Source organism: Agelaius phoeniceus, chromosome 31 (assembly GCF_051311805.1).
Source record: "Agelaius phoeniceus isolate bAgePho1 chromosome 31, bAgePho1.hap1, whole genome shotgun sequence".
Taxonomy (NCBI): Eukaryota; Metazoa; Chordata; class Aves; order Passeriformes; family Icteridae; genus Agelaius; species Agelaius phoeniceus.
Window position 1 is genome coordinate 4,969,620 of NC_135295.1, and position 26,151 is coordinate 4,995,770.

The 26,151-nt window shown below is 58.1% G+C and overlaps 1 protein-coding gene across 1 annotated transcript; it reads right to left on the reverse strand.

Moving 5' to 3' along the window:
* Nucleotides 1–1,022: 1,022 nt before the first annotated feature.
* Nucleotides 1,023–17,540, reverse strand: LOC143696210 (Fc receptor-like protein 2). The gene is given in 13 exon segments (XM_077191912.1): nucleotides 1,023–1,132; nucleotides 1,218–1,296; nucleotides 1,388–1,409; nucleotides 1,810–1,879; nucleotides 1,967–2,269; nucleotides 2,360–2,629; nucleotides 3,202–3,480; nucleotides 9,977–10,234; nucleotides 10,494–10,724; nucleotides 10,813–10,833; nucleotides 11,053–11,134; nucleotides 16,214–16,362; nucleotides 16,940–17,540. Coding segments are annotated over 13 exon segments (2,475 nt in total).
* Nucleotides 17,541–26,151: the final 8,611 nt, after the last annotated feature.

A 26,151-nucleotide genomic window follows, 5' to 3' on the forward strand; every position in this document is an offset into this window, starting at 1 on the left:
ACAAAAACCAACAGCACTGAGCGGGAGGGAAAGTTCTGGATTTGAGTTGTTTGTTCTGTTCTGGTTTATAAATTTCTCGGTAAAGAGGACTTATTCCTTTTCCTACACTTTTGCCTGGAAGCCTCATTATTTCTGAAACTAAAAAAAGTTTTAGAGATGGGTCTTCTTTCAGTTCCAGAAACATTCCCAATTTCCTGGGTAGGTATTTCTCATTTAAATGAGTTGCCAACTCTTGGGTTCCAGTGTGGATGGGACAGACACCCCAAGAGGAGACATGGTCAGGGACTTGGCTACCTTATGCTCTGCCCTTTAAGCCAGTTGGGCCACCAAGGGCCCTCTCCCCAGCTGGCACTTCTTGTCACCCGGCCACTTAGGAGCTGGGTTTGGCAGACTGTCACACTGTCCCCAGTGTGCTGTGGCTGACAAACTGATAAACAGATGGGGCCCTGTCTCATCAAATGCCAGGCCTGACCCACCCCTGCCACACCCCTGCTACACACAGGTGTTCCAAAATGTCTCCCGACAGCAAAATTTTTCTGTCTCTGACACCCCGCCCTGTGCCATGGCCTGATCCCGACTGCCCTGGAAAAGGAGGAGGCTCCAGAACCCCCCTATGGCATTTGTGACATCCTTGTGTGGGGAAAAGGGAAGAGGAGGGGTTTGGGACAGGGGAGAAGAGAATCCAGAGCCTCCTGAAGGCCACTTTGGCCATCAGAGCAAAGAAGGTCGAGGCCCTGCCAGGTTCCTCTGGCAGAGGAAACGTGCTGGGGGAAACATCTGGGGTTCGTTCCTTTTTGAGGGCTTTCCAAGGAAATAGTTCATTTTTTGACCATTTAGACTCTGCACCTTGTTGCTGTTGGTTTTATTCTCTCTCATTGCTGTTTCAGGAAATTGTTCTTCTTTCAGACCTTTGAGATCTTTGTGCCCCCAGAGGGGAGGGATTGGGGCAGTTTTTAGTGGCAGCACATACACGAGTGGGTGCCCATGGGTGGGGACCCCCAGTGCCCCCAGTGCCCCCAGTGTCACAGCACATTCCCGTAGATGTCACCGGGTTCCCGCGGTCGCCCCTGGGGTCCCCGCAGCTCCACGTTGGTCACCTGGGGATCCTGGAGGGTGGTGGCACGGGGGGACGCTGTGAGAGACACGGGCTGTGGGATCTGGGTGGGGTGACACTGGTGGGTGACGTGTCCCTCTGCGTGTGTCCCCCCCGTACTCACCCCCTGCCCTCTTGGTGACCATGATGTGGGTGTACAGCACCTCCCCCTCCTCTGGGTGGCCGAGGGATCCAGGGGGGCCCTGAGGGAAAAAAGGGGATGTGGGGAGAAGAATGGGAGGCCTTGGGGGTTTGGGTAAAAAGGGGAGAGTGTGGTTTGAGCCCCCTACTCACCTTTCCTGGTTCTTCCTGGCAGCTGCAGACGAAAGAGGGAAGGGGTGATTGAGGAGTCCCCAGGGCCCTGAACCCTCTGAGGAATCCTTTACCTCCATGGGACCCTCAATTCCCCTCAGGACCCCCAAGAATCCCTGCAGCCCCCCAGAATTCATGAACCTCCCCAGTGGCCCCAAACAAATCACCCTCAAGAACCCAAAGCCCAGCAGGGACCGAGACCCCCGAACACCCCCAGGGCCCCTGAAAGAGCCCCCAGCATCCCTGCAGGACCCTCCAGCACCTCCCCAAACCCTACAGGACCCTCAGCCAAAGTCACAATTGTGGGTATGTGGGTCGTTTCTTATGGTTCCCCAATTCTGTGGGCCTCTACAGCTCCCTGGGACCCCCCATCCACCCACTGTCACCCACCCACACGGTGCCACCAGTGCCAGGTCACAACGACAGCCATGAGGAGGACCAGGAAGGAAAGGGCCCCACCAACCCCTGCAGCCACTGCAAGAAACAGAGAGGGGCACATCAGGGTCACTCATCACCCCAGGGGTCCTGTACTCCCTGGTGACCCCACCTGTGTGACCCCACCTGTGACCCAGGGTGAGCCAGGTGTCACCTCCAGGGCCAGCTCTGGGCTGAGTGCCTGGAACATGCGGTGCCCATCCTGTCCCAGCTGGTTGGTGGCCACACACTGGTAGGTGCCCGAATGTCCCACTTCAACATCATTGAGCTGCAGGAGGGGACCCTGGGCCACCTCCTGGCTGTCACGCAGCCAAGTGAAGGTGACAGGGGCTGAGCCCACCTGCACTGAGCAGTGCAGGGTCACGTTGTCACCTGTGCGCACCTGGTGTGACAGGGGACTGGGGGTGATAGTGGCATTACCCACGGGCACTGTGGGGACACAGACAGGGCTGGCACCTGGCAAGGTGGGATGGGAGTGCTCTGGGGGGGCGTCATCCCCAGCCCGAGGGTCCCGCTCACCCAGGACGGTGACATTCATGGGGTCACTCTCAGCCACGCTGTCCCCGTCGCTGACCTGGCACCGGTACTGGCCGCTGTCATTGTCCCCAGCGTGGCGAAGCTCCAGGCGGGGGCCGGTGCCCAGCAGTGCCTCCAAGCCCTCCTGGTGCCAGGAGAAGGACAGGGGACCTGTTCCCATGGTCACTGAGCAGTTCAGCTCCAGGCTGTCCCCGAGTGCCACCTGTCCCCCGGGGGGCTGCACTGACAGGGACACCCCCGAGGGTGGGACCCCTGCAGGAGAGGGGGACACCAGGGGACAGTGAGGGACCCAGGGGGTTCAGGGAGGGGCAGGGGAACTCCAGTGAAGGAGAGCGGGCGCAGAGATGGAGGGGGGGGGGGGGGGCAGTGCTTCGAAAGGAACCCTGCGCGATGCCGGGGGGGTCAGGGAGGGAACACCTGGAAAGGGATGTGGGAAACACCAGGGCAGGTACAGGGACGCAGGGAGGGGAGGGTGTGATCTAGGGAATGTGTGGAGAACTCAGAGAGGGGTGATGGGACCCAGGGAGGTGTGAGGGGACCCAATGTGGGATGGAGGGAAACACGAGTCAGGAATGGGAGGACCTGGGGAGGGATCCACGGCAGCAATGGCAGGACATGGAAACGGTGCCAGGGAAGGATGGGGGTACCCATGTAGGGGCTGGGGGTCCCGGGGAGGGACACAAGAAAAAAGGGTGGGAGCCAGGGAGGGATCTGGGAAAGGTTGGCTACCCCAGAGCAGGCATCAGGGAGGGCTGGGCGATGCCAGGCAGTGTGGGGGACCCAAGGAGGCTGTGGGGGCTCCCCGTGCCCATCCCCGCACTCGCTGCGCACCGTGACGCGGAGCCGGGCGCTGCTCTTCCGCACGGCCCCACCCTGGGAGTGCACCTCACAGCCATAATTCCCCGAGTGGGAGACCCCCACGGCGGGCACCAGCAGCTGCGGGGACCCCTGCTCGCCCCCCACCACCTGCCCGTCCTGGTAGAACACGTGCAGGAGGGGGGCTCGGGGCAACAGGGGGCTGGGGGTGCTGAGGCAGCTGAGAGTCAGGGGGGACCCCTCGGTGGGTGTGGGGGGACCCTCCAGCACTGGCACCGAGAAGAGCTCTGGGAAGGAGAGGGGAGGTGAGGACTGTGGCTCTGAATCCACTGGGAAGTGGCTTTGGGGTTGTCAAGATATTGGAGTTCCAGCCATGGGGGTGCTCACCGTGCACTTTCACTGTCACTGCTGCTGACCGGGACTGCCAGGACCCCACCAAGCCTGCACAGCTGTAGCGGCCGCTGTGGTGCAGCTGCAGGGGGGACAGGGACATCTCAGTTCCCCTGAGGGACCCCCCGAGATCCTTCTCATCCCGGTAAAATCGCACCCTGCTGAGATGGTTTTCCTGCCGGCCCCGGCAGCACAGTGTCACTCCAGCAGTGCCCGTGCTGGCACCTGCAGCACCAGTGGGTCTGTAGGACAGGAAGATCTCATCTCACTGATGAGGCCATTCTGAGGTGGGTGCCCATAGCACCAGGGACATCTGGGTGCTCTGGAGTGCACTGGGCTGCACTGGGATGTCCCTGTGTGCAGGGCACAGGCTCTCGCCACATGAGGGGTGTGAGGCCTCCCATGGAGTGGAGCCCACCCTTACCTCTCAGGGGCCACCCTGATCATTAAAGATCCACCCTCACCATCTAAGACTGTCATGGGGGGGCTGCGCCTGTTGCTGGGTCTGTCACACGTGTAGGTGCCACTCTCGGTGACACTGAGGCGGTCACGTCCCTCCTGCCCCCAGCGCTGCCCATCCTTGTACCAGGTGGCGGCACCAGCGGTCCCTGAGCCCAGGCAGGTCAGTGTCACCCGGTCCCACAGCACCGCCAGCCTCCAGGGGGGCTCCACCAGGAGCTGGGTGGTCTGGGCACCTGTGGGTGACAGGGGACACCAGCCTGCCAGGGCCAGCGTCGGGCAGGGGACAGCGGGGTGGGGCCATGGCATCCCCTGAGGACTCACCAGCGAGGCCGAGGGTCTGGGCTGGAAGGGAGAAGGGACAGGGCTGGGTGGGGGTGGCACTGCAGGGAAGGAAGCACCAGGGTACAGGGTGTGGTGGCTGTCCCCAAAAACTGTCCCTGTGGGGACAGCATTTCTTGTGGGAAAGTGTGTGTGTGTGGTCTCAAAAAGATTTGGAGAGGCAGGGGGACATGTCTGTGTCACAGCCACCTGTGCACCACATCCCTGTGGCACAGACACCTTGAGAACAGGGACACTGAGGCCACCCTGGGCTGAGGCAGAACATGGGGACAATGTGGACACCCGGGGCACGAGGACACCACGGACACAGCCCATGCTGGCCCAGGTAACCCCCACCAGCTCATGATCCCATCCCCATGATCCCATCTCCATGGGCACATCCTCATGGTGCTTGTTGCTTTCTGTCCCTGCATCCCAGTTCCCTTGTCCTTATCCCCAGATCTACCTGAGCCCAAAGGTGCCAGTCCCCACATTCCTGTCCCCACATCCCCATCCCCAAATTCCTGCCCCCTATTCCTGTCCCCAAAGTCACCCCACATCCCCAGTCCTGCCAAGATCCACTGTGGGTAACATGGACTGGCACTGCTGGCATTGGGGAGATCAGGGGACCCTGCAGCCCCCCTGTGCCCCCTCCCCTCCCCATCCCTGGGGTGTCAGGCCCGTGCCCGGGGCACTCACCCCACAGGAGCAGCGCCACCTTCCCGGCCATCCCGGTGTCCCCAGCCATGTGCACTGGCTGTCACTCGCTGCTGTGGCCACCGCTCCCCTGGCTGGCGGCTCTTTGGATGAAGGGGAAGGAAGCGAGGTCACGTCCGTCCCCAGGTGTAGGTGGCCCTTGGTGGGGGCAGGGTGGCCACAAGCTGGGCACAGGATGGGGATGAGGGTGGGTGGGACAAGGTGGGAGATGTGGTTTGCAGGAGTGGGGGGCTCGGTGGGTTTGGGGAGCCAGGGATGGATGTCCAGGGGAATGTGGTTCCTGAGGAGGGGGAGTCATGGGTCTGGGGGTGTCCAGGGCTGAGGGGACTCAGGGATGGGAGTCCCAGGTGATCCTGGGCTCCAGGATTTGGGGTCATGAGATGGGGATGCTGAGGGAATGGGGGTTGTCCATGGGAATGGCGTTCCTGAGAGAATCAAGGTCATGGGGGAAGGGGGATTTCAGAGGACTGAATGAGCAGGAGAGTGTTCCTTGGGAATGGGGTGCTGGGCCATGGAGATCCTGGGGAATGTCATTACTGGAATGGGGGTCCCAGGGATGTGGGGCCATAAGGAATGGGGATCTCATGTTTAGATTCCAGGAGGAATGGGGGTGCCAGGCATGAGCAGTTGCTGGATGGGCACAGGAGTCAGCTCCTTCCCTGTGTGCCTCAGATTTTGGGGTGACCCAGAGCAAGCAAAGGCCCCCTGGGATGCTTGTTTCCTGTGCAGGCATCACATGGGGGTCCTGGGTACCTCTGCCTCTGTGCCCTCCACTGTCCTTGACGTTTTGTGGTTTTATTGCTTTTTTTTCCTTATTTTCCTCACTTTTGTGCCCGGTCCCCTCTCCCCCTGTTCCTGGCTCAGCAATCCCGGGGAGCACCTGAGCAGTGAACGGGTTTGGGGGACCCAGAGGAGGGGGAAAATGGGGGGAAGGAGGTGCAGGGAAGGGTGGGGAGGCTGTGGGGGATGGAGGTGTTGGGCTGTGCCCCCTCAACACTTTCACTTTCTTTTTCCTGGACAAGGAGGAAGAGGCCATTTGTGCTGTCAGATGGGAAAGGGGGGGTTTTGTCCTGGGAGGGCACATCCAGAGGCTCCTGTCCTGGGGGGATCCTGTCCCGGGGGGGACACATCCTAGCATGGGGGCTCCTGTCCCAGGGTGTGGCAGTTCTGGAAATGTCCCTGCACATTCCTGGCCGGGTGCCTGTCCCAGGGGTGGCACATCCTGGGGACCCCTGTCAATGCAAGGCTGGGGCCCAGCCATGGCCCAGCCCCACTGCACAGGGATGGCCATTGCCCAGCCCTGCTCTGCCCAGCCCCAGGTGGCAGCCAGCACCTGAGGGTCCCTCCTGCCCCCTTGGCTTTGATTCTGGCAGCTTTAGAGCTGCTGCAGAGGTGAGAATTCTGTGGGTGAAAAAAGGCCCTGCCTGTGGTTTGCTCAGCCCTGCAAGAAGCACAGAACCCAATGGGAGCTGAAGCAGTGGCTCTGGGAGGGCCTTTGATGGTTTTCAGAGCAGGGCTGGCTGGAAGCTGCCCTGTGCAGGGGCAGCTAAGAGGCAAGCAGTCTGGAAATGCATCAACTGATCATTAGGTCCCTTGCAGCAAGGAGCTGAGAGAGCCCCAGAAACCCTTGAAAGATAACAATCTGCTCAAAAACCTGACCTGGACCCACATCCTTCCTGTCTCAAACCTGCAGCCCTTTGGAATGGCCCGGGAAGAATAATTGGGTTCTGATTCGGCTCCAAGACAACAGGGAAATGTGTGGGAATACTGAGCAGGGGCTCTAACCCACAGTCATGGTGGGGCTGTGGGGAGTGACCCTGTCAGGTTTCCAGGTGTCCCCAAAGCTGCTCCATCCCTGCCCTCCTCACCTGAGTGAAAGGATGAGGGTTTGCAGGAATTGTGGTGTAAAGCCACCTGAGATGCTGCTGTAGGCCCGAGACATCCCTGGGGTCAGGCGCTGCCTTCCTTCCATTCGGGATCATGGAGAGCGGTCGCGGGTGTTGCACAGGGCGTGTGCCTGGCCCCGGGACACTGCTACGCTGCCAGTGGGCACTGGGATCCAACCTGCTGCCTTGGCGGCTTCTGCCCGCTGCCAGTGGTGGTGCCGGGACCGATTGGTGGCCGTGAGTTTGTAAAAGGAGCGATTTGCCCTCCTCCCTCGCGGCCGAGGCCGCCATGGCCCCTGAGGGGATGGAGCTGGAGCGGGGCGCCCCCTGCTGGCCGGGAGTGCTCCCTGCAGCGCCCCCTGCTGGCCACGGTTATAACTGCCACAAAAACCAACAGCGCTGAGCAGGAGGGAAAGTTCTGGGCTTCTGTTGTTTGTTCTGTTCTGCTTTATAAATTTCCCAGTAAAGACCTGTTATTCCTTTTCCTACACTTTTGCCTGGAAACCCCATCATTTTTGAAATTAATGAAAATATTACACACATGTTTCTTTCAATTCCAGTAATGTTCCCACTTTCCTTGGCAGATATTTCTCATTTAAACGAGTTGCCAAGTCCTTGGTTGAGGACAGACACCCCAAAAGGAGCCAAGATCAAGGACTTGGTCACCTTATGCTCTTACTTTTATGGCAGTTGGGCCACCAAGGGCCATGTCGCCAGCTGGCACTTCTGGTCACCCGGCCACTCAGGAGCTGGCTTTGCCAGAGCATCAAACTGTCCCCAATATGCCACGGGTGACAGACTGATGGACAGGCGGGGCCCTGTCTCACCATAAGCAAGGCCTGACCCACCCCTGCCACACACAGGTGTTCCAAAATGTCTCCAGACATCAAAATTTCCTGTCTCTGACACCCCGCCCTGTGCCATGGCCTGATCCTGACTGCCCTGGGAAAGGAGGCGGCTCCAGAACCCCCACAAGTCCCTGGTGACATCCTTGTGTAGGGAACAGGGCAGAGGAGGTGTTTGGGACAGGGGAGAAGAGAATCCAGAGCCTCCTGAAGGCCACTTTGGCCATCAGAGCAAGGAAGCTCCAGAGCCCTGCCAGTTCCTCTGGTGGAGGAAACGTGCTGGGAGGAAATGTCTGGGGTTTGTTCCCTTTTGGGGGCTTTCCCTGGAAATTGTTCCTTCTGTGACAATTTGGACACTGAACCTGGTTGCTGTTGCTGTTGGTTTTATTCTCTCTCATTACTGTTTCAGGAAATTATTCTTCTCTCAGCCCTTTGGGATGTTTGTGCCCCCACGGGGAGGGATTGGGGCAGTTTTTAGTGGCAGCACAGACACGAGTGGGTGCCCATGGGTGGGGACCCCCAGTGCCCCCAGTTCCCCCCAGTGTCACAGCACATTCCCGTAGATGTCACCAGGTTCCTGAGGTCGCCCCTGGAGTCCCCGCAGCTCCGCGTAGGTCACCTGGGGATGCTGGAGGGTGGTGGCACGGGGGGACGCTGCGAGAGACACGGGCTGTGGGATCTGGGTGGGGTGACACTGGTGGGTGACGTGTCCCTCTGCGTGTGTCCCCCCCGTACTCACCCCCTGCCCTCTTGGTGACCACGACGTGGGTGTACAGCACCTCCCCCTCCTCTGGGGGGGCCGGGGGATCCGGGAGGGCTCTGAGGGAATAAAGGGGATGTGGGGGAGGAAATAGGAGGTCTTTAGGGTTGGGGAAAATAGGGAGCCCGTAGTTTGAGCCTCCTACTCACCTTTCCTGGTTCTTCCTGGCAGCTGCAGAGGAAAGAGGGTAGGGGTGATTGAGGGGTCCCCAGGGGCCGGACTGCTCTCAGGATTCCTGAACTCCCATGGGACCCTCAATCTTCAACAGGACCCTCATGCATCCCTGGAGCCCCCCAGAATTGATGAACATCCTCAGTGCCCCGAATCAACTCAGCCTTAAGTACCAAAAGCCCAGGAGGTACAGAGGCCCCCCAGACACCCTAGGGCCCCTGAAAGAACCCTCAACCTCCCTGAACAGCCCTCCAGCACCTCCCCAAGCTCTACAGCACCCCCAGCCAATGTCACAATTCTGGGATTGTGAATGCCACACTATCGTTCCCCAATTATGGGGGCCTCTACAGGCCCCTGGGACCCCCGTCCCCCCATTGTCACCCACCCACACGGTGCCACCAGTTCCAGGCCACAATGACACCCACGAGCAGGAGCAGGAAGAAAAGGGCCCCACCGACCCCTGCGGCCACTGCAAGAAACAGAGGGGGACACATCAGGGTCACCCATCACCCCAGGGGTCCTGCACTCCCTGGTTACCCTCTGGGACCCCACCTGTGTCCCTGTGTGTCCCTCTGTCCTGCGGTGTCACGTCCAGGGCACAGGGGGGGATGGTGGCATTGGCCACAAGCACTGCGGGGACAGAGACAGGGCTGACGGCACAGGGAGGGGCTGGCAGCCAGTGTGGGGGGACAGGGATGGGGGATAGGTGTGATGGGGGATGTCAGCGGTGGGGTCATAACACAGAAAGGTGTGGGCACAAGGGGAGTAATAGAAGGACCAAGGAAATTTTTGTTGGGGACTTGGAGATGCCCAATCAGGGGACCCGAGGTGTCTGTGGGGGCTCCCTGTGCCAATCCCGCACTCCCTGTGCACCATGACATGGAGCCAGGTGCTGCTTTTCCCCACGGCCCCCCGCCTCAGGGTGCAGCTGACAGCCATAATTCCCTGAGCGTGAGACCCCCAGGGCAGGCACCAGCAGCTGTGGGGACCCCTGCGGGTCTCCCACCATCTTCCCATCCTGGTAGAACACGTGCAGGAGGGGGGCTCGGGGCCGCAGGGGGCTGGGGGTGCTGAGGCAGCTGAAAGTCAGGGGGGACCCCGGGGTGGGCCGGGGGGACCCTCCAGCACCGGCACTAAGAAGAGCTCAGGGAAGGAGAGGGGAGAGGGAATTTTGGCCCCGAGTCCCTGGGGAGGGGCTGTGGGGGTTTCGGGGTGGGGACTTTTTGGTGCTCACCATGCACTGTCACTGTCACTGGTGGTGACTCCCTCCACCCCGAGGATCCCACCTTGCCTCTGCAGCTGTAGTGGCCACTGTGGCTCAGCTGCAGAGGGGACAGGGACATCTCAGTGACATCGGGGAACACCCCCAGTTCCTTCCCCTCCTGGTAGAAGGACACCGAGGTGACCGTCCTGTTCCACCAGCCCCGGCAGCGCAGTGTCACCGTGTCCCCCTCCAGCAGCACCCGTGCCGGCACCTGCAGCACCAGATCATCTGGGGGACAGAGGGGATTCATCACATCACAGGGATCTCAAGGGTCCCGCTGACATTGGGACCCTCACTGAGTCACACCCAGTGCACCAGAGGTCATCAATTCCACAAACAGGGTCCTCTTGCTCTGGGATGCTCTGGGATGTCCCCAGAAGAGGGGATGGGCTCTGGTCACAAAGGAGGTGACCCATGGAGCGGAGCCCACCCAGAGCCCTTGGGGTCCCCATGGGTGCCAGGCGGTGGACGGCCAAACCCCTCTCACCTTCTGAGACAATCACAGGGGGGCTGAGCCCAGTGCCAGGTCTGTCACATGTGTAGGTGCCACTCATGGTGACAGTGAGGTGTTCAGGTCCCTCCTGCTCCCAGCGCTGCCCGTTTCTGTACCAGGTGGTGGCACCGGCGGTCCCCAAGCCCTGGCAGGTCAGTGTCACCCAGTCCCACAGCACCGCCGGCCTCCAGGGGGGCTCCACCAGGAGCTGGGTGGTCTGGGCACCTGTGGGTGACAGGGGACACCAGCCTGCCAGGGCCAGCGAGGGGCTGGGGACAGCGGGGTGGGTCCATGGCATCCCCCGAGGACTCACCAGCGAGGCCGAGGGTCTGGGCTGGAAGGGAGAAGGGACAGGCCTGGGTGGGGGTGGCACTGTGCGGTCAGAGGCACAGGGGCAGGGGGCTGTCCCTGAAAAATGTCTGAGTGGTTGCATTGGTGTGACACAGAGGTCTAAAGGACAGGGACCCCACAGCCCCCCTGTGCCCCCTCCCCTCCCCATCCCCGGGGTGTCAGGCCCGTGCCCGGGGCACTCACCCCACAGGAGCAGCGCCACCTTCCCGGCCATCCCGGTGTCCCTAGCCATGTGCACTGGCTGTCACTCGCTGCTGTGGCCACCGCTCCCCTGGCTGGCGGCTCTTTGGATGAAGGGGAAGGAAGCGAGGTCACGTCCGTCCCCATGCGTAGGTGGCCTTTGGTGGGGGCAGGGTGGCCACAAGCTGGGGACGGGCTGTGGCAGGGTGGGGACAGCCTGGGGACATGGTGGGAGATGCTGTTGCCAGGAGTGGGGGGCTCAAGGGATGTGGGGAACCAAGGATGGGTGTCCAGGAGAATGGGAGTCCACTGGAATTGGGGTTTCCATGCCTGGGGGGATTCAGGGATGGGGGTGCTGTGGGAACATGGTCCCCAGGGATTTGGGGTCATGGCAAGTGGGTGCCAGGGCTGGGGGTGCAGGGGAAAAAAGGGGACCCTCGGGAATAGGGGCTCTGGGGAAGAAGCAGCCCATGGGATGGGATCAAGGCAATGGTGGTGCTGGGCAATGTCAGTCCTGGGATGGGGGTCCCCAGGGAGGAGAGACCAAGGCAATGGGGGTCCCATGGTTGGGTTCCCAGGGGAATGGGGGTGCCAGGGATGGGCAGTGGCTGGGTGGGCACGGGGGTCACAGCTCCTTCCTGGGGTGCCTCAGATTTTGGGATGACTCAGAGCCCAGCACAGTCCCCACCCTTGGGCACCCCATGGCTCTCCTGGGAGGTTCTGTGTCTCTGCCCCACTCACCCCTGGGCTTTTTCCTGTCTCCCCGCATTTCCTGGCTGAACCATCCAAAGGAACAGCTGGGAGAATCCCAGGATGGGAAAAAAGGGTTTGGGGGGTGCAGGCAGTGGTTTCAGGGCTGTGGGGGATGGGGCTCCCTGTCTGTGACCCCCCAACTCTTTCTCTTTCCTGCAGCGGTTTGTGCTGAGGCAAGGACATGAATTCTGTCCAGGGGGCACATCCAGAGGGGTCCCGCCTTTAGGGAAAAGGGCAGCTCTGCTGTGCTGACACCCGGCTCTTGTCCCAGGCTCTTGTCCCTGGGAGGTCCTCCTCGTTCTGGGGGTGCCACATCCTTGGGGATTCCTTTCCCAGAGGTGGCACATCCTGGGGTCCTCTGTCCTGGCTGGGCCTTGAGCATTCCCACTGTCCCCCGTGGGTTACTGTGACCTCTGGGGTGCCCAACTTAAGGAGGCATCTTTTATGACCTTGCCCTGATGATGGTAAATCCCAGGATCAAGCTGGTTGAATTCCCTGATGCCCAATTGCTTTGGACAATTTTGGGGTTATATTTTGGTCTCAGATTTTGAGATGACTCAGAGCCCAGCACAGAGCCCACCCTGGGGCACCCCAGGCTTGTCCTGGGAGGCTCTGGGTCTCTGCCCCACAAATCCCTGGGCTTTTTCCTGTCACCCAAATTTCCTGTCTTAGCAATCTCAGGCAACACTTGATGCCCAATTGACTGTGACAAAATTATACATCCATAGAAAAAAGGCATAAATTTTTTCCTATATCATTATTTTCTCAACAAAAAACAAACTCGTGAAAAATCAAAGTGACAAGGTATAAAATGCTCTGGTTTAGAGAATCCTTTTAATCATTGCTTTCCCAACAAGAGGAAATCAAAACACAAAAAAACCAAAAAAACGGGGATATAAAAACCACAATAAAACCACAAACAAATCACAGTGAAATGAGACTTTTTGTTTCCCTTTAGCAGCCCCCTGCTGCATCCCAAAGCACAGTTTCCTTGTGGATAACACAGAGGGTGGAATCTCCCTGAGTGTCCGACAGTTCCATGGGATTGTTCCCTGCCTGCTGGGCAGCAACCCAGCCCCTGAGGAAGCCTTTTTTGGGCCATATTAAGGAACTCTCCCCATTTTGCTCGTTCCCACCCTGAAACTTGATTGACTTCCCATGGAGGAAGGGGAGAAGCTCTCCATGCTTGGGACAGTGCACAGGAATCAGTGGAAATGCCCCTGTGTGCCTCAGGGTCTGATTCCCTGGTAAATCCACTCCAGCCTGCCCTGAATTCCCCTGTCTGGGCACTCCCTGCTCCTGCTGTGACACCCCTGTTCCCCAGCCCCTCGTGTGCAGCCCTTGCTCAATATTTTCACACTTTTCCCTCTCTTCTGGTGTGCACATCCAGAACACAAACATTCTTTCCAGGAAGTTCCAAAGGGCAGGAGGTTTTGTTCAAGAAGGACGGTGCAGGTCAGGTTGTTGAGAAAATCGGTGTGGGATTTGCAGCAGTTTTGGGACTCTCTCAGTCCCTTGTTGACAAGGACAAAATAATGAGTTGCTGCATTTCCGGACTGGTTCCCTCACTGCTGAACCTGCAGGGACAGTTTCCAGCCAGCCCTGCTCTGAAAACCATCAAAGGCCCTCCCAGAGCCACTGCTTGAGCTCCCATTGGGGTTTGTGCTTCTTGCAGGGCTGAGCAAACCACAGGCAGGGCCTTTTTCCACCCACAGAATTCTCACCTCTGCAGCAGCTCTAAAGCTGCCAGAATCAAAGCCAAGGGGGCAGGGGGGACCCTCAGGTGCTGGCTGCCACCTGGGGCTGGGCAGAGCAGGGCTGGGCAATGGCCGTCCCTGTGCAGTGGGGCTGGGCTATGGCTGGGCCCCAGCTTTGCATTGACAGGGGTCCCCAGGATGTGCCACCCCTGGGACAGGCACCCAGCCAGGAATGTGCAGGGACATTTCCAGAACTGCCATACCCAGGACAGGACCCCCCATGCTAGGCTGTGTCCCCCCCTGGGACAGGATCCTCTCATGAGAGGACCCCCCCCTGGATTTGCTGTCTAGGACAGAACTGCCCCCCTTTCCCATCTGACTCTCAGCACAAACGGCCTCTTCCTTCTTGTCCAGGAAAAGGAAAGTGAAAGTGTTGAGGGGGCACAGCCCAACACCTCCATCCCCCACAGCCTCCCCACCCTTCCCTGCACCTCCTTCCCCCCATTTTCCCCCTCCCCTGGGTCCCCCCAACCCGTTCACTGCTCAGGTGCTTCCCAGGATTGCTGATCCAGGAATTGGGGGTGAGGGGACTGTTGCCTTCTTGTGAAGGCCGCGATGACCTGGTTTCAGGGGCCCAGCACTTCGATCTCCTTTTGTGGGATCCCTTGTGGCCAATAACGGACGCTGACACCAATGTGGTGGACGGTTAAAGGCGTTTATTGAGGGGTTTTACGGGTATTTATGGACTAAGGGGTCTCTCTACGTCAGACAGGGGTTTGGCTATACTTTCTAGGGTTAGTATGGAGTGGAAAGTTACTGGCATGCATAGGTTAGGGGGGCTACACGTCTGGCTACATTCCAAGGGTGATCCTTATCTATGGGGAGGGGGATAGAAGGATTCCTGTAACTTTCCGTTACAACCCGAAATCTTCCGAGCGCCTGTCCCTGGCCTACCACACTTCCCCCCCCTCTTTCACAAATGAACGAGGTAGTCTTATACATAGGCACTAAAATGAGGTAGGAAGTTGAGATCTGATTAGGGAAAAGGGTCTTGGGAAACCTGAGTAAGTTTCTGCCAGGCAAGTCTCTCATGACTGGCAGCGTTCCCTGTTGAATTCACAGGAATTGTGGCTGCCCCAGGAACAGGATGTTAGCCCGTTCTATGCGGGCCTGAACGAATGAGACTAGCTTGTTCAGCAGACATGGCCCGAAGGTAACAGCTAAAAGCAGTATTGCCAATGGACCTATTAGGGTAGAGATGAGGGTGGTTAACCATGGTGATTGGTTGAACCAGGATTCGAACCAGTTCTGTTGGGCTTCCCTGTCTTTCTGTCTCTGAGCCAGTCTGTTTCGGAGTTCTGTCATGGAGTCTCTAACGACTCCTGTATGGTCAGCGTAGAAACAGCATTCCTCTTTCAAGGCAGCACACAGGCCTCCTTGCTGCATGAACAGGAGATCCAGTCCTCGCCTGTTCTGCAGGACCACTTCTGAGAGTGAAGAGACTGACTTTTCTAGGAAGGAAATGGATTTCTCGATCCTTTGCAGGTCCTCATCGATGGTCATCTGCAGCTGGGACAGTCCTTGGTGTTGAGTTGCTAGGGCTGAGACGCCTGTTGCCGTTCCAGCTGCTCCTAGGCCGAGCAGCATTGCGATAGTTATACCTGTTAATATTTCTCTCTTGTGGAGCCGGTTGTTATTTTCGGAAAGGTGGTACACCTCTTCGTCTGAGTGGTACAGGATCCTAGGGATGATCAGAACTTGAACACAAAAGTCGTTAGAGTTATCGAATTTGGCAAGAGACACGCAGGGACTTACTCCAGATCTCTGGCAAACCCACATCCCAGATGCGGATGGGACTACCCACTTATTATTCTTCCTGTCGGGCTCAACTACTTCGGTGCAGATGTCGCCTTTCCGCTTAGCTAGGGTTGCATTGCCGAAGCATCTGCCCTGACCTGTGACTTGACTCAGGGTAATTCCTTTGCGGGGTGTGTCCCATCTGCACTGGCGAGGGGCGTCGGCTGTGGAATAGCTGAAAGGGGTATCTAAAGCGACTCCTTCGTAAAATGGGGGTTTAACATCGTAACAAAGCCAGCAGGACTCAGTTAGGTTCGGGTTAGATTCATTTAGGGATAAAAAGGTAGCTTCTAACATGCGAAGGATTGGGTTCGAGCCTGACCCGGCTGATTGGCCTATCTGGAAGGCTTCCTCATCGCCAGTCAGGACGTCGGTGACCCTTGTGGGTAAGGGTTTGGGGTAGGTCATATTTTTCCCTTTCTGTGTGCTTTTGATCACTTTGTTGGGCCCGACTGCTCTGGGTGCTGACGGTGGGAATCTGGTAATTCGCACATTCACCCACTTTTCTGACCCTTGAAGGACTACTGTCCATGCTTTGCCCACGGCCCAGCTAGGGTGATTCGGCTGCAGAACTGTCATGTTATAGTGAGTGCATTTCCGGAATTTGGGGACTTTATGTTGGTTTCGATAGAAACTTCCCTGGAGGAAGACGGGTGTTTTGCAACCTGCGGGCGCCCAGGTGAACTGTAGGAATTTGTCGGGCTCTTGTGGGTCCCACCCAGGTCCTGACGGCCTGGCGTCTGTAACTATTGTTTCGCAGCCCCAGTGTCCACAGTATCCCCACCCTGGGCGATTGCAATAACTTTTTCCTGGGTTTGAGGCTGGGCACCAGTAAGATAGGTACATGTGCGTGGCGTGTGAAGAATGGGGGTCTACCTTTGGTTGTTCTGGAAACAGGTCGGTGATGTGAAGCATGAAGGACGGGGCGTTCGGCGTGGTGATGACTCTGAGCACCTTGTCACCAGCGACGTGTTGCATGACCCACCTGAAGGGCTGATGAGGGTAGTAGTCTGGGCTGGCTTGTCCTCCGGCGACAAGCCCCAATAGCATAATCACGCAGAAACACCGCGCTTGCTTGGGTCTCGCCCGTGTGGGTCTCTCAGGTGCTGTCCGGTGTCTCGGTGGGCTGTCACTTTCCTCTGGGAGGGGAACGTACGCATCCCGGGGACGGCCGATAAGCATGCCCTGTAAATAGAAACTCACAGTTCTCATCAGTCTTGTCCCGCCCACTGTGAAGGTCAGGCTTGATTGACCTAAGTGGACACCACCTAATTTCGCCGTCCTTTTTGACAGCTGCGTACCCTCGTCCCGTGAGCATCAACCTCCAGCCCTGTTCCCATTCACCTAGCTCATTTCTAATTGCAACCTGTGGGCCTTCCTCTAGAGCTCTGGTGGCCCAGTGTTTTTGGACAGGGCTGTTTGTCTCATCCCCCCTGGGAAACTGATTCAGTGCTAGCAAAGCAGTTGCTAGCATGCATGCCTGTTCTCCCGGGGGAATAGAATTGGCAAAACCCTCTGCTTTTGCCAACACCTCCAGCCTGGTTTTCAGGGTCTGATTCGCCCGCTCTACTATGGCCTGCCCAGTACTGTTATACGGGATACCCTGTACTAGTGTGATGCCCCATTTCGAGGCGAATTCTTGCACTGGTTTGGAGGTGAAATTGGAACCGTTGTCAGTTTTTATCTGCTTGGGGATGCCAAGCCACGCCATGACTGTCAGCCAGTGCTGAATTGTGGCTTTAGAGTTAGTTTTGGGGTGCTGTGTGGCCACGATCATTCCGCTGAAAGTGTCCACTGTCACGGCAAGCCACGCTCGGGGCTTCAGCAGTTGACACAAGGTGAAGTCCGACTGCCAGATTTGTGAAGGCTTGAGACCTCTCGGGTTGATCCCACTGGTCCACAGGGGTGACTTCTGGCAGTGGGGACAGGTAGCCACCACATGCCTTGCGTCTGCTGTTGAAATCCCACACCTCTTTGCCAGGGCCTTGGCCCCGATGTGGAGTGATTCATGCAGCTGGCGAGCTTCCTGCAACGTCCATACGCCTTTTGCTGCGGCGTCCGCCTTGTCGTTGCCTGTTTGGAAGTAGCCTTTGATTGGGTCGTGGCTGTTGGCGTGAATGATGGATACGGTGCCCTGTCGTGAAGAGAGTGCTTCTTCCAGCATTAGGGCTGCTGTAGATGTTGACACACCTGGTCCTGCCATGGCTAGGCAAAGCCTTGCCACGAATATAGAGTCTGTTACTATATTGAGGTGTTCATCTATGAAAAGTCCGCACACTAAGACCACTGCTGCTGCTTCCAGTTGCTGCACTGACAGTGTGGGGTCACATGCTTTGATGCAATGCCATTGCTCTCCTGCCTGCCACACTGCCGTTGCCGTAGAAGTCGTGGAGGAAGCGTCCGTGAAGACCGTTGGTCCTGGCTGCGGTCGGTCCTTGACCTTTGGCGGTATGTCTATGTCGACGATGGTCAGCAGCCGAGTCCAGGGTGGTTTTGCTGAGTAGGAGATTTCTCCTCCGAAGCCGGTGAGAGCAAGGGCTAGGTGCTCTGAAATTGCGGGTGACTCTGCAGACGGTTGCTTGCGAAAGGGAAGGTGTATTCTTGTCGGCTCAGTTCCTAGGTGTCTCAGGGCGAGTTTCCTGCCTTTCCTGATGAGGTTAGCGACGCATTCGACTCCTGGGGAGAATGCACGAGCAGGTCTCCCGAGGACCACCCATTGAATCGGCCGGGCCTTTTCAGAAGGCCCCTGTGCCAGTGCCCCCACTCCGCCCTTTGGCGTGAAGTGTATGTATAAGTCCAGGGGCATGGCCGGGTTCCACCTGGCTAGTGTGCCAGCGGACATTTGCTGATCGATGAAATCGAGGGAGCTCGCCGCTTGTGGTGTCAGCTCCTTGGGTTCCCAGGGGTGTTGTCCCTTCAGGAGGTCATATAAAGGGTCCATGACCTCGGGGGGGATCAGGACGACATTGCGGACCCACTGCAGCGATCCCACCAGGCATTGCACATCGTGAAGTGTCCTGATGTCCCGGTTGATCCTTACCTTGGGAGGAGTCACATAGGAGCTTGTGATCCCCACTCCCAGGAAGGTCACACAGGGTCCTCTCTTGACCTTTGCGCTGGCGATCTCGAAGCCGTTGGCCCGGAGGGTTTCTGTGATCGCAGACACCAGGTGGTCCACCTGGCTCGTCGATGGTGCAGCGACTAGGATGTCATCCATGTATTGGATGATGGTTGCGGCAGGATAGGAATGTCGGACTGGCATCAGCGCTCTGTCCACGGTGATCTGGCAGATAACCGGACTGTCCACTAGGCCCTGGGGAAGTACCCTCCATTGGAAACGGAGGTTAGGCCGATTACCGTTTGGAAACGCGACGGAAAAGGCAAAGCGTTCTCTGTCGTCCGGATGCAGGGGTATCGAGAAGAAACAGTCTTTGATGTCCAGTACTGCGCATGGCTGTCCTTCAGGGATGGCTGAGTTCATGGGTAGCAGTGTCTGGACCGGACCCATGGGTCGAATCGTCTTGTTCACTTCTCTCAGGTCGTGGACGAGACGATAACCCTCTCCGGACCTTTTGGGGATTACAAACACAGGGGTGTTCCATGGACTGGTGGAGGGTTCTATGTGACCCTTTTGCAGTTCACGGTTGACCAGTTCCAGCAAAGCTGCCACTCGAGGCTCTGACAAAGGCCACTGCTCCCTCCAAACAGGATCTGATGATTTCCAAGTCAATTTGATCGGCAGCTGAGGGTGTACAGCAGTGGCCCCTATGATAAATTTGTAATCTTGACTCCTAGCATAGCAAGGACATCCCTTCCTATTAGTGGCGGGGAGTTTTGCAAAATGTAGGGGTAAATTGCTACTGTCTGTTCTGGTCCCTTGTTTGTGTGAAGTGTGATAGCCACTAGCTGGGTGCTTTTCCACGCCCGGGTTTGTCCCCCCACCCCGTTCACTGGGGGGACTTCCTTAAACCGCCAATGTCTGGGCCAATGTTGCTGAGGGAGAATTGTGCAGTCTGATCCCGTGTCTACCCAAAACTGAAGCCCTACGATGTGGGGGTCCTGGCTGCCATAGAGGCGGCATGTCCCCCACACCCTCGGGGGTTCCTTCCCTATTCTCATGGCCAGGGCCACCCAGGGGTCCCGGTTTGGGGCGTCCCCTGCTGGCCCTGTTGCGCTTGCGTGGCTTGTGATGATGGGGGGTGCGAGGGTGCAGTCGGTGGTACTGCATAGCTCTGCCATTGTATCGCTGGCGGGGGTGCAATACTGACCGTCTCCTGTGGGAGCATAGGGTATGAGGATCCCCTGCCCCACTGTGGGTTGACATAGATGGGCCGTCTCGCATCCAGAGCGGGAGGGGGCTGAATATGGCCCGCACGCCCCCCCCCTCTCCCGTTTCCCCGGGGCCGGGATCTACACTCCCTAGCGAGGTGACCTCTCTTCCCACAGCTCCAGCAGGTCCCTCTGGGGCGCTGTTGGGGCGAGGGTGTTGCCTGGGGACGCTGTGCCGGCTGGGGGCAGTTAGCCGCAACATGACCTGACTGACCACATTTGAAGCAGGCCATCACACTGGTTAGGGTGTGCACGGTTGCCTGAAGTGGGGTCAGCTGCTCTTCCCTCACAACATGCTTAATCATGTCAGCCAGGCTGGCCCCGGCTGGTAGGGAACGCAATATATCTTTGGTTACGGTGTTACATTGTTGCCGAAGGCAGTCAGTTACCACCGGGCCCTTTGCGACAGCGGGTAGATTAGAAGAGTCCACGGCAGCCTGAAGGCGGTCAACAAATTGTGTAAAGCTTTCACTCTCCCCCTGTTTGATGGTCGACCATGGTGTCGGTCTGGCCACCACCCTGGATGCGGCGCGTATAGCTTCTCTGGCCGCCCAGGAGGTCGCCCTGACTTCCTCGATCCGGAGCTGGGCAGCTTGTTGCTGGGGTGTGGCCACTTCGTCGTGCTTCCCCAACAACCTAGATAAACTCGACCCGTGGAGTGGCTGCCCTTCCCCCGCCGTCTGAGCGAGCATGGTTGCACATTGGTCCGTCCATTCCTGCTTAAATATTATCAAACCCGCCCCATCAAAAAGCATACGGCTTATTTGCACTATATCGAAAGGGAGTAAATCGTCATTGCTAAAAAGACCATCCACGAGAGTGGAAACCACCCCTGAGTTAATTCCTTTTTCTGAAATGGCTTTTACTATTGTTTGAACGTCTTTGGAATTAACGGGAGTATACGTTCTTTGCTGGTTCCCCTGGGGTCCCGTAATTCTCACTGGGAAGGCATGCACCGATGCTGCGGATGCCCATTCCGCGCATTCGATTTTGATTTTACCCCAGTCGGTGAGTTCGTATTGGGGCTGGTTCCCGGTTGTGTTAAAAGTTTTAATTGGTTTCGTCCGAAACCGCATTGATTCTGTTTTCTCTGCTTCCGAGTCGCTGCTGGACTCGGTGGGCTCCGTAGAGCGATCTGGGGAGCTGTGGCTCCCTTCAGAGTCGGAAGTCGACTGCCAATATACTTCCGGTCTCTGCTGCCGTTTTGTCCGGCTACGGCCCCGCTCCTCCCCTCGGGGGCGGTGCTGATGTTGCTGGCGGTGCCGCCCCCTGGGCTCGCCCTGCCTCCCGCAGGGAGGGATCTCTCCCATATATGGTGGCATCAGTAGGCGCGGCTCCCGAGCGAGTGCCCGCCCTCTGTCGCACCCCCACGCATGCGCGTCTGCTGGGACCCACGGCTCTCGGCCGGGCATGGGCTCAGCGCTGGCTTCCCGCGCATGCGTGTTCGCGGCTGGCCGCGGTTCTGGGTTCTTCCCGCCGTGAGGCGGCGGGCTCCACCCCTCTCCCCGGCCACCCGCGCCATATTCAAACGGGTAGGGCGGCGGATCCCCTCCGCCGCTCGCCCGTGCGCCAGCCCTCTCGATATTTCGGGCTTCTGTCGCCAGCCCCTCCCAAAAGGACCGTGCGAGTCCCTCCGCTTCTTGCGCTAAGTCGGCTAGCGGCGGGGAAGGGTTGGGCGAGGGGTCCGCGGGCACCCCGGGGGGCTCCGGAGGTGGTGTGGGCCCCGGCGGGTCCCCCGAAATGGTCAGGGGGTCCCCCGGGGGCTCCGAGGGCTCCGGGGGCTTTGGGCTGGAGGAGGGATGGGTCGCGCCCGGCCCCCCCGTCTCCCCGCTCTCAATCGAGTCGCCACCAGGGGGGTTTCGCGTTCCCGCCCCCTCCCCCTGCTGTGGCGCGATTAACAAACAGGAGCGCGCAACGTTCCACGTCTCCTGTTCTTCTAATGCTTTGCGTAGGGCGGCTTCTGCCTTCCCCCACGCTTTCAGGCTTTTGCTGCTGCCTGTGGCTTTTGTGTCCTCTGCTAGCGCGACAGTACATTTCTGCCACACCCCAGGGTGTAATATATCTATGGGTCGAGAAATAACCCCAATCTCTAGGAGTCTCGTCAAAGCGAGATTAAAATTCCTGAGTTCACATTTGATTCCCCATTGCATACGTATCAGACTTACGACCTTCGCTATCGCTTCCATACGAATCGCGGGTCTCTGGGGCGTCCCCCTTCTTCGTTACGGCCGTTCCGGCGTTGAGTGCTGTCCCCTGGCCAGGAGTACTCCCGTCGCCCGGACTCGTCCCTCCGTCCCGATCCCGGGTTTCGGCACCACTATGTTGCCTTCTTGTGAAGGCCGCGATGACCTGGTTTCAGGGGCCCAGCACTTCGATCTCCTTTTGTGGGATCCCTTGTGGCCAATAATGGACGCTGACACCAATGTGGTGGACGGTTAAAGGCGTTTATTGAGGGGTTTTACGGGTATTTATGGACTAAGGGGTCTCTCTACGTCAGACAGGGGTTTGGCTATACTTTCTAGGGTTAGTATGGAGTGGAAAGTTACTGGCATGCATAGGTTAGGGGGGCTACATGTCTGGCTACATTCCAAGGGTGATCCTTATCTATGGGGAGGGGGGTAGAAGGATTCCTGTAACTTTCCATTACAACCCGAAATCTTCCGAGCGCCTGTCCCTGGCCTACCACAGGGGACATGGCAAAATGTAAGGAGAATAAGGAAGAAAGAGAAATAAAGAGAGAAAAAAGTCAAGGAGGACACAGAGACTGAGCTGCCCAGGACCCCCATGCAATGCCTGACCAGGAAATGAGCACTCCAGGGTTGATTTTGCAGGGCCCTGGGTAACCCCAAAATCTGAGGCATCCAGGGAAGGAGCTGTGACCCCCAGGCCCCCCCAGCCACCGCCCATCCCTGGCACCCCCATTCGCCTGGGACCCCAACCTTGGGACCCAATTTCCTTCTGTCCCCCCTTCCCTGAGACCCCCATCCCTGGACTGCAATTCCCCAGGATTGCCAACCCCAAGGAACCCCATCCCAGTAATTCCAGTCCCTGGGACACCCCTTCCCTTGGGGACCTTGATTTCCCCTGTGCCCCCATTCTCACAGGGACCCCCTTGCCCCTGGCACCCCCATGCCATGGCCCCCATCCCATGATCACAAATCCCTGGAGGCCACGTTGTTCTGGGACCCTCATTCCCATGTCTGAGTCCACCCAACCCTTGGGACCCCCATTTCCCTGGGACCCCATCCCTGGGCACCCCATTCCCCTGGACACCCATCCCTGGCTCCCTACACAGCCTTAGACCCCAGATTCTGGCAACACCATGTCCCCACCATGTCCCAGCATCCCCCCCATGTCCCACAGCATCCCCACCCTGCCCCCACCAAGGGCCACCTACACATGGGGACAGACGTGACCTCGCTTCCTTCCCCTTCATCCAAAGAGCCGCCAGCCAGGGGAGCGGTGGCCACAGCAGCGAGTGACAGCCAGTGCACATGGCTGGGGACACCGGGATGGCCGGGAAGGTGGCGCTGCTCCTGTGGGGTGAGTGCCCCGGGCATGGGCCTGACACCCCAGGGATGGGGAGGGGAGGGGGCACAGGGGGGCTGCGGGATCCCCTGAGGTCCCCAATGCCAGCAGAGCCAGAGCAGGGCATGGAGCCCAGTGTGACCAGAGTTGGGGAGTGGCTTTAGGGCCAGCAACAGGGGAACGGGGATGTGGGGACAGGAACAGGGGGGTAGAGATTTGGGAACAAGGATGTAGCAGAAGGAGCCTTGGGGCTTGGGTAGCTGTGGGGACAGGGACAGGGGAACAGGGATGCAGGGACAGGGACAAGGGCCATGTTGCGTGGGGATGGACCGGGAGAACAGGTGCCATTGGAATGGGATGATGGGCACAGGGCCATGGATTTATGGCTGTGGGGACAGGTGCTGTAGGGCTGGTGGAGGTGACGTGTGCAAACATGGGGTGTCCACAGTGCCCACATGACCCCCACCCAGCCCTGTCCCTTCTCCCTTCCAGCCCAGACCCTCGGCCTCGCTGGTGAATCCTCAGGGGATGCCATGGCCCCACCCCACTGTCCCCAGCCCCACACTGGCCCTGGCAGGCTGGTGTCCCCTGTCACCCACAGGTGCCCAGACCACCCAGCTCCTGGTGGAGCCCCCCTAGAGGCCGGCGGTGCTGTGGGACTGGGTGACACTGACCTGCCAGGGCTCGGGGATCGCCGGTGCCACCACCTGGTACAAGGATGGGCAGCACTGGGGGCAGGAGGTACCTGAACACCTCACTGTCACCAAGAGTGGCACCTACACATGTGACAGACCTGGCATTGGTCTCTGTCCCCCTGTGACTGTCTCAGACATTGAGAGGCGTTTGGGTGTCCCCAGCCTGGCACCCAGGGGACCCTGAGGGCTCTCAGTGGGCTCCACTCCATGGTTCACCTCCTGCTGTAACCAGAGCCTGTCTCCTGCTATGGGGACATCCCAGATTATCCTAGTGTTGGGGAAACCATGTGGGAATTTGTAGTAAACCCCGTAGATTTTGGAAAAGCACCATGGAGGATATGAACAATAGGAATGCTGAAACAGCAAAAGAAAATTCCTGTTTTCCTGTCCTCCACCCCTTAACCTACCTCTGTAACCCTATAAGGCAATGTCATGTTAACCCCTTACCATTGGTCAAGCTTGGATCCTTTCCAACCCTATAAAAGAAGCATGCTGTACCCCATTAGGGGAGAAAGAAGAAGAGCAGAGACCCTTCACGGACCTCCCCAAATGAAGCCATCTTCATGGAACAGCCTGCGCCTTCTCCTTCTCCTCTCTCTCCGTCTGCTGTAGCCTCTAGCCCAGGGTACCACTACCTAGCAAGCAGAGCTGAAATCCTGAGAGCTTGTAATCACTATAGAGCTGATAATCACCATGCTTGCTAGATGGTAGCCCCGCGGCCATGGCATGAGCGAGCTAGCTTTGGGCACCCAGTCCGTACTCAGGCACTGAGCTCCTGAGCCCTATTGCTCTGCTTTATGTTAAGGCCGAATGAGGCTTTATTAAAGTGGCGTCCCAACGACTTCGGACAACGGACTCCCCCAGAGGCGACATCCATCGGTTGAGCAACGAAGCCCCCCCCAGGGTTTTCTGTGATTGCCTGTTTGGGAAGCCGCTACTTCTGTGAAGGGACTTTTAGTTTTAGAAAATCCTTTCCCCAGGATGGTCAGTTCGACACTCAAAACTTACATCTGAATGAGAGAAAATTCCGAGGAGAACTGACGACAGCAGACCCCTTTCACAGATCTTGGACCCCAGAATCTGTAAGTATTAGCTAATATTGCGCGCATAACTTCGGGGCTCTAAAACTTTTTTTTTCGTTTTTTTTCTTTTTTTTCATGTTTTTTCTGCTGGAAGGGCTAACCATTAACATGGGTACAATTTTTAGTACTTTAAAACTAAGTAAAACCGAGAGAGAGATATATTCCACTATTTTAGAAATCTTATCTGCTAACAACTTCTCCTTTTCTAAAGGCAAGCTCTCAAAAACTAACCTTAAAAAATTTGTAACTTGGATTATTTCACAATACGCTGATACTGATAAGAAAGCAGTCATTGAAAATTCATTTTGGGATATGATCGGGAACACAATATGTATCTCCCAAACAAACCAGGATTTCTCTGTAACTAACTATTTGCCTTTATTCCATATAGTAACTAAAACCGTTGAAAGATTTAACAGAGAAAAAATCTTGCAGGGCTTAACAGACACTTCCTCTTCAAATACTAATGAGATTGATAAGGACTCAGAGGAATGTCACTTGCATGTCTCACACCACCCCTTCGTTCCTAAAGTCCCCCTCGCCTCCGTTACTCCTAAAGCAGAGGTTACGCTGCCCACCCCAGTTCCCCCCCCCACATCCTCCACCCCTGCGGGACCTGCGCTGCCCAACTCCGCGGATCCTATCTTGTCTGTAATTCCACACATCCCCCCTACCCCTGGCTTGGCTTTCTCCTTGCTTTCGGTCCCGGGGGTCCCTTTTCCTGCCTCTGCCGCCCCCTCCACCCCTGCGTCGGCTCTGCCCCCCTCCGCTGCGGCCCCCCCCACCCCCGCGCTGGTGTCCCCCACCGTCCCTCCCGCCGCTGCGCCCGCCGCCCCCACTCCCCCCGCCCCGGCTCCGACCGGCCTGGCCCCTCCCGAAGGCTCCCCGAGCCTCACCCCCGCCGCTCCCGAGCCCGTGTCCATCCCCGCCGCCTCCCCCTGCTCCCTGCCTGCCACAGCAGGGACACCTCACACAAGCCCAATCCCAGACACCCCCCACGGTGCTACCCCCCCCACCCAGTCCTGTGCGTGCTGTGCTGCCATCCCAGCTCCATTGGCACCTCCCCCTAGCCGGGTCATGCCATGTCTCCCCCCCCAGCCACTGAAACCTTTGAAAAACGCTTCTAAACGAAAAAAGCGCAAGTCACAGATAGCAACCCCCCCTCAGTCCTCCTCAGAGG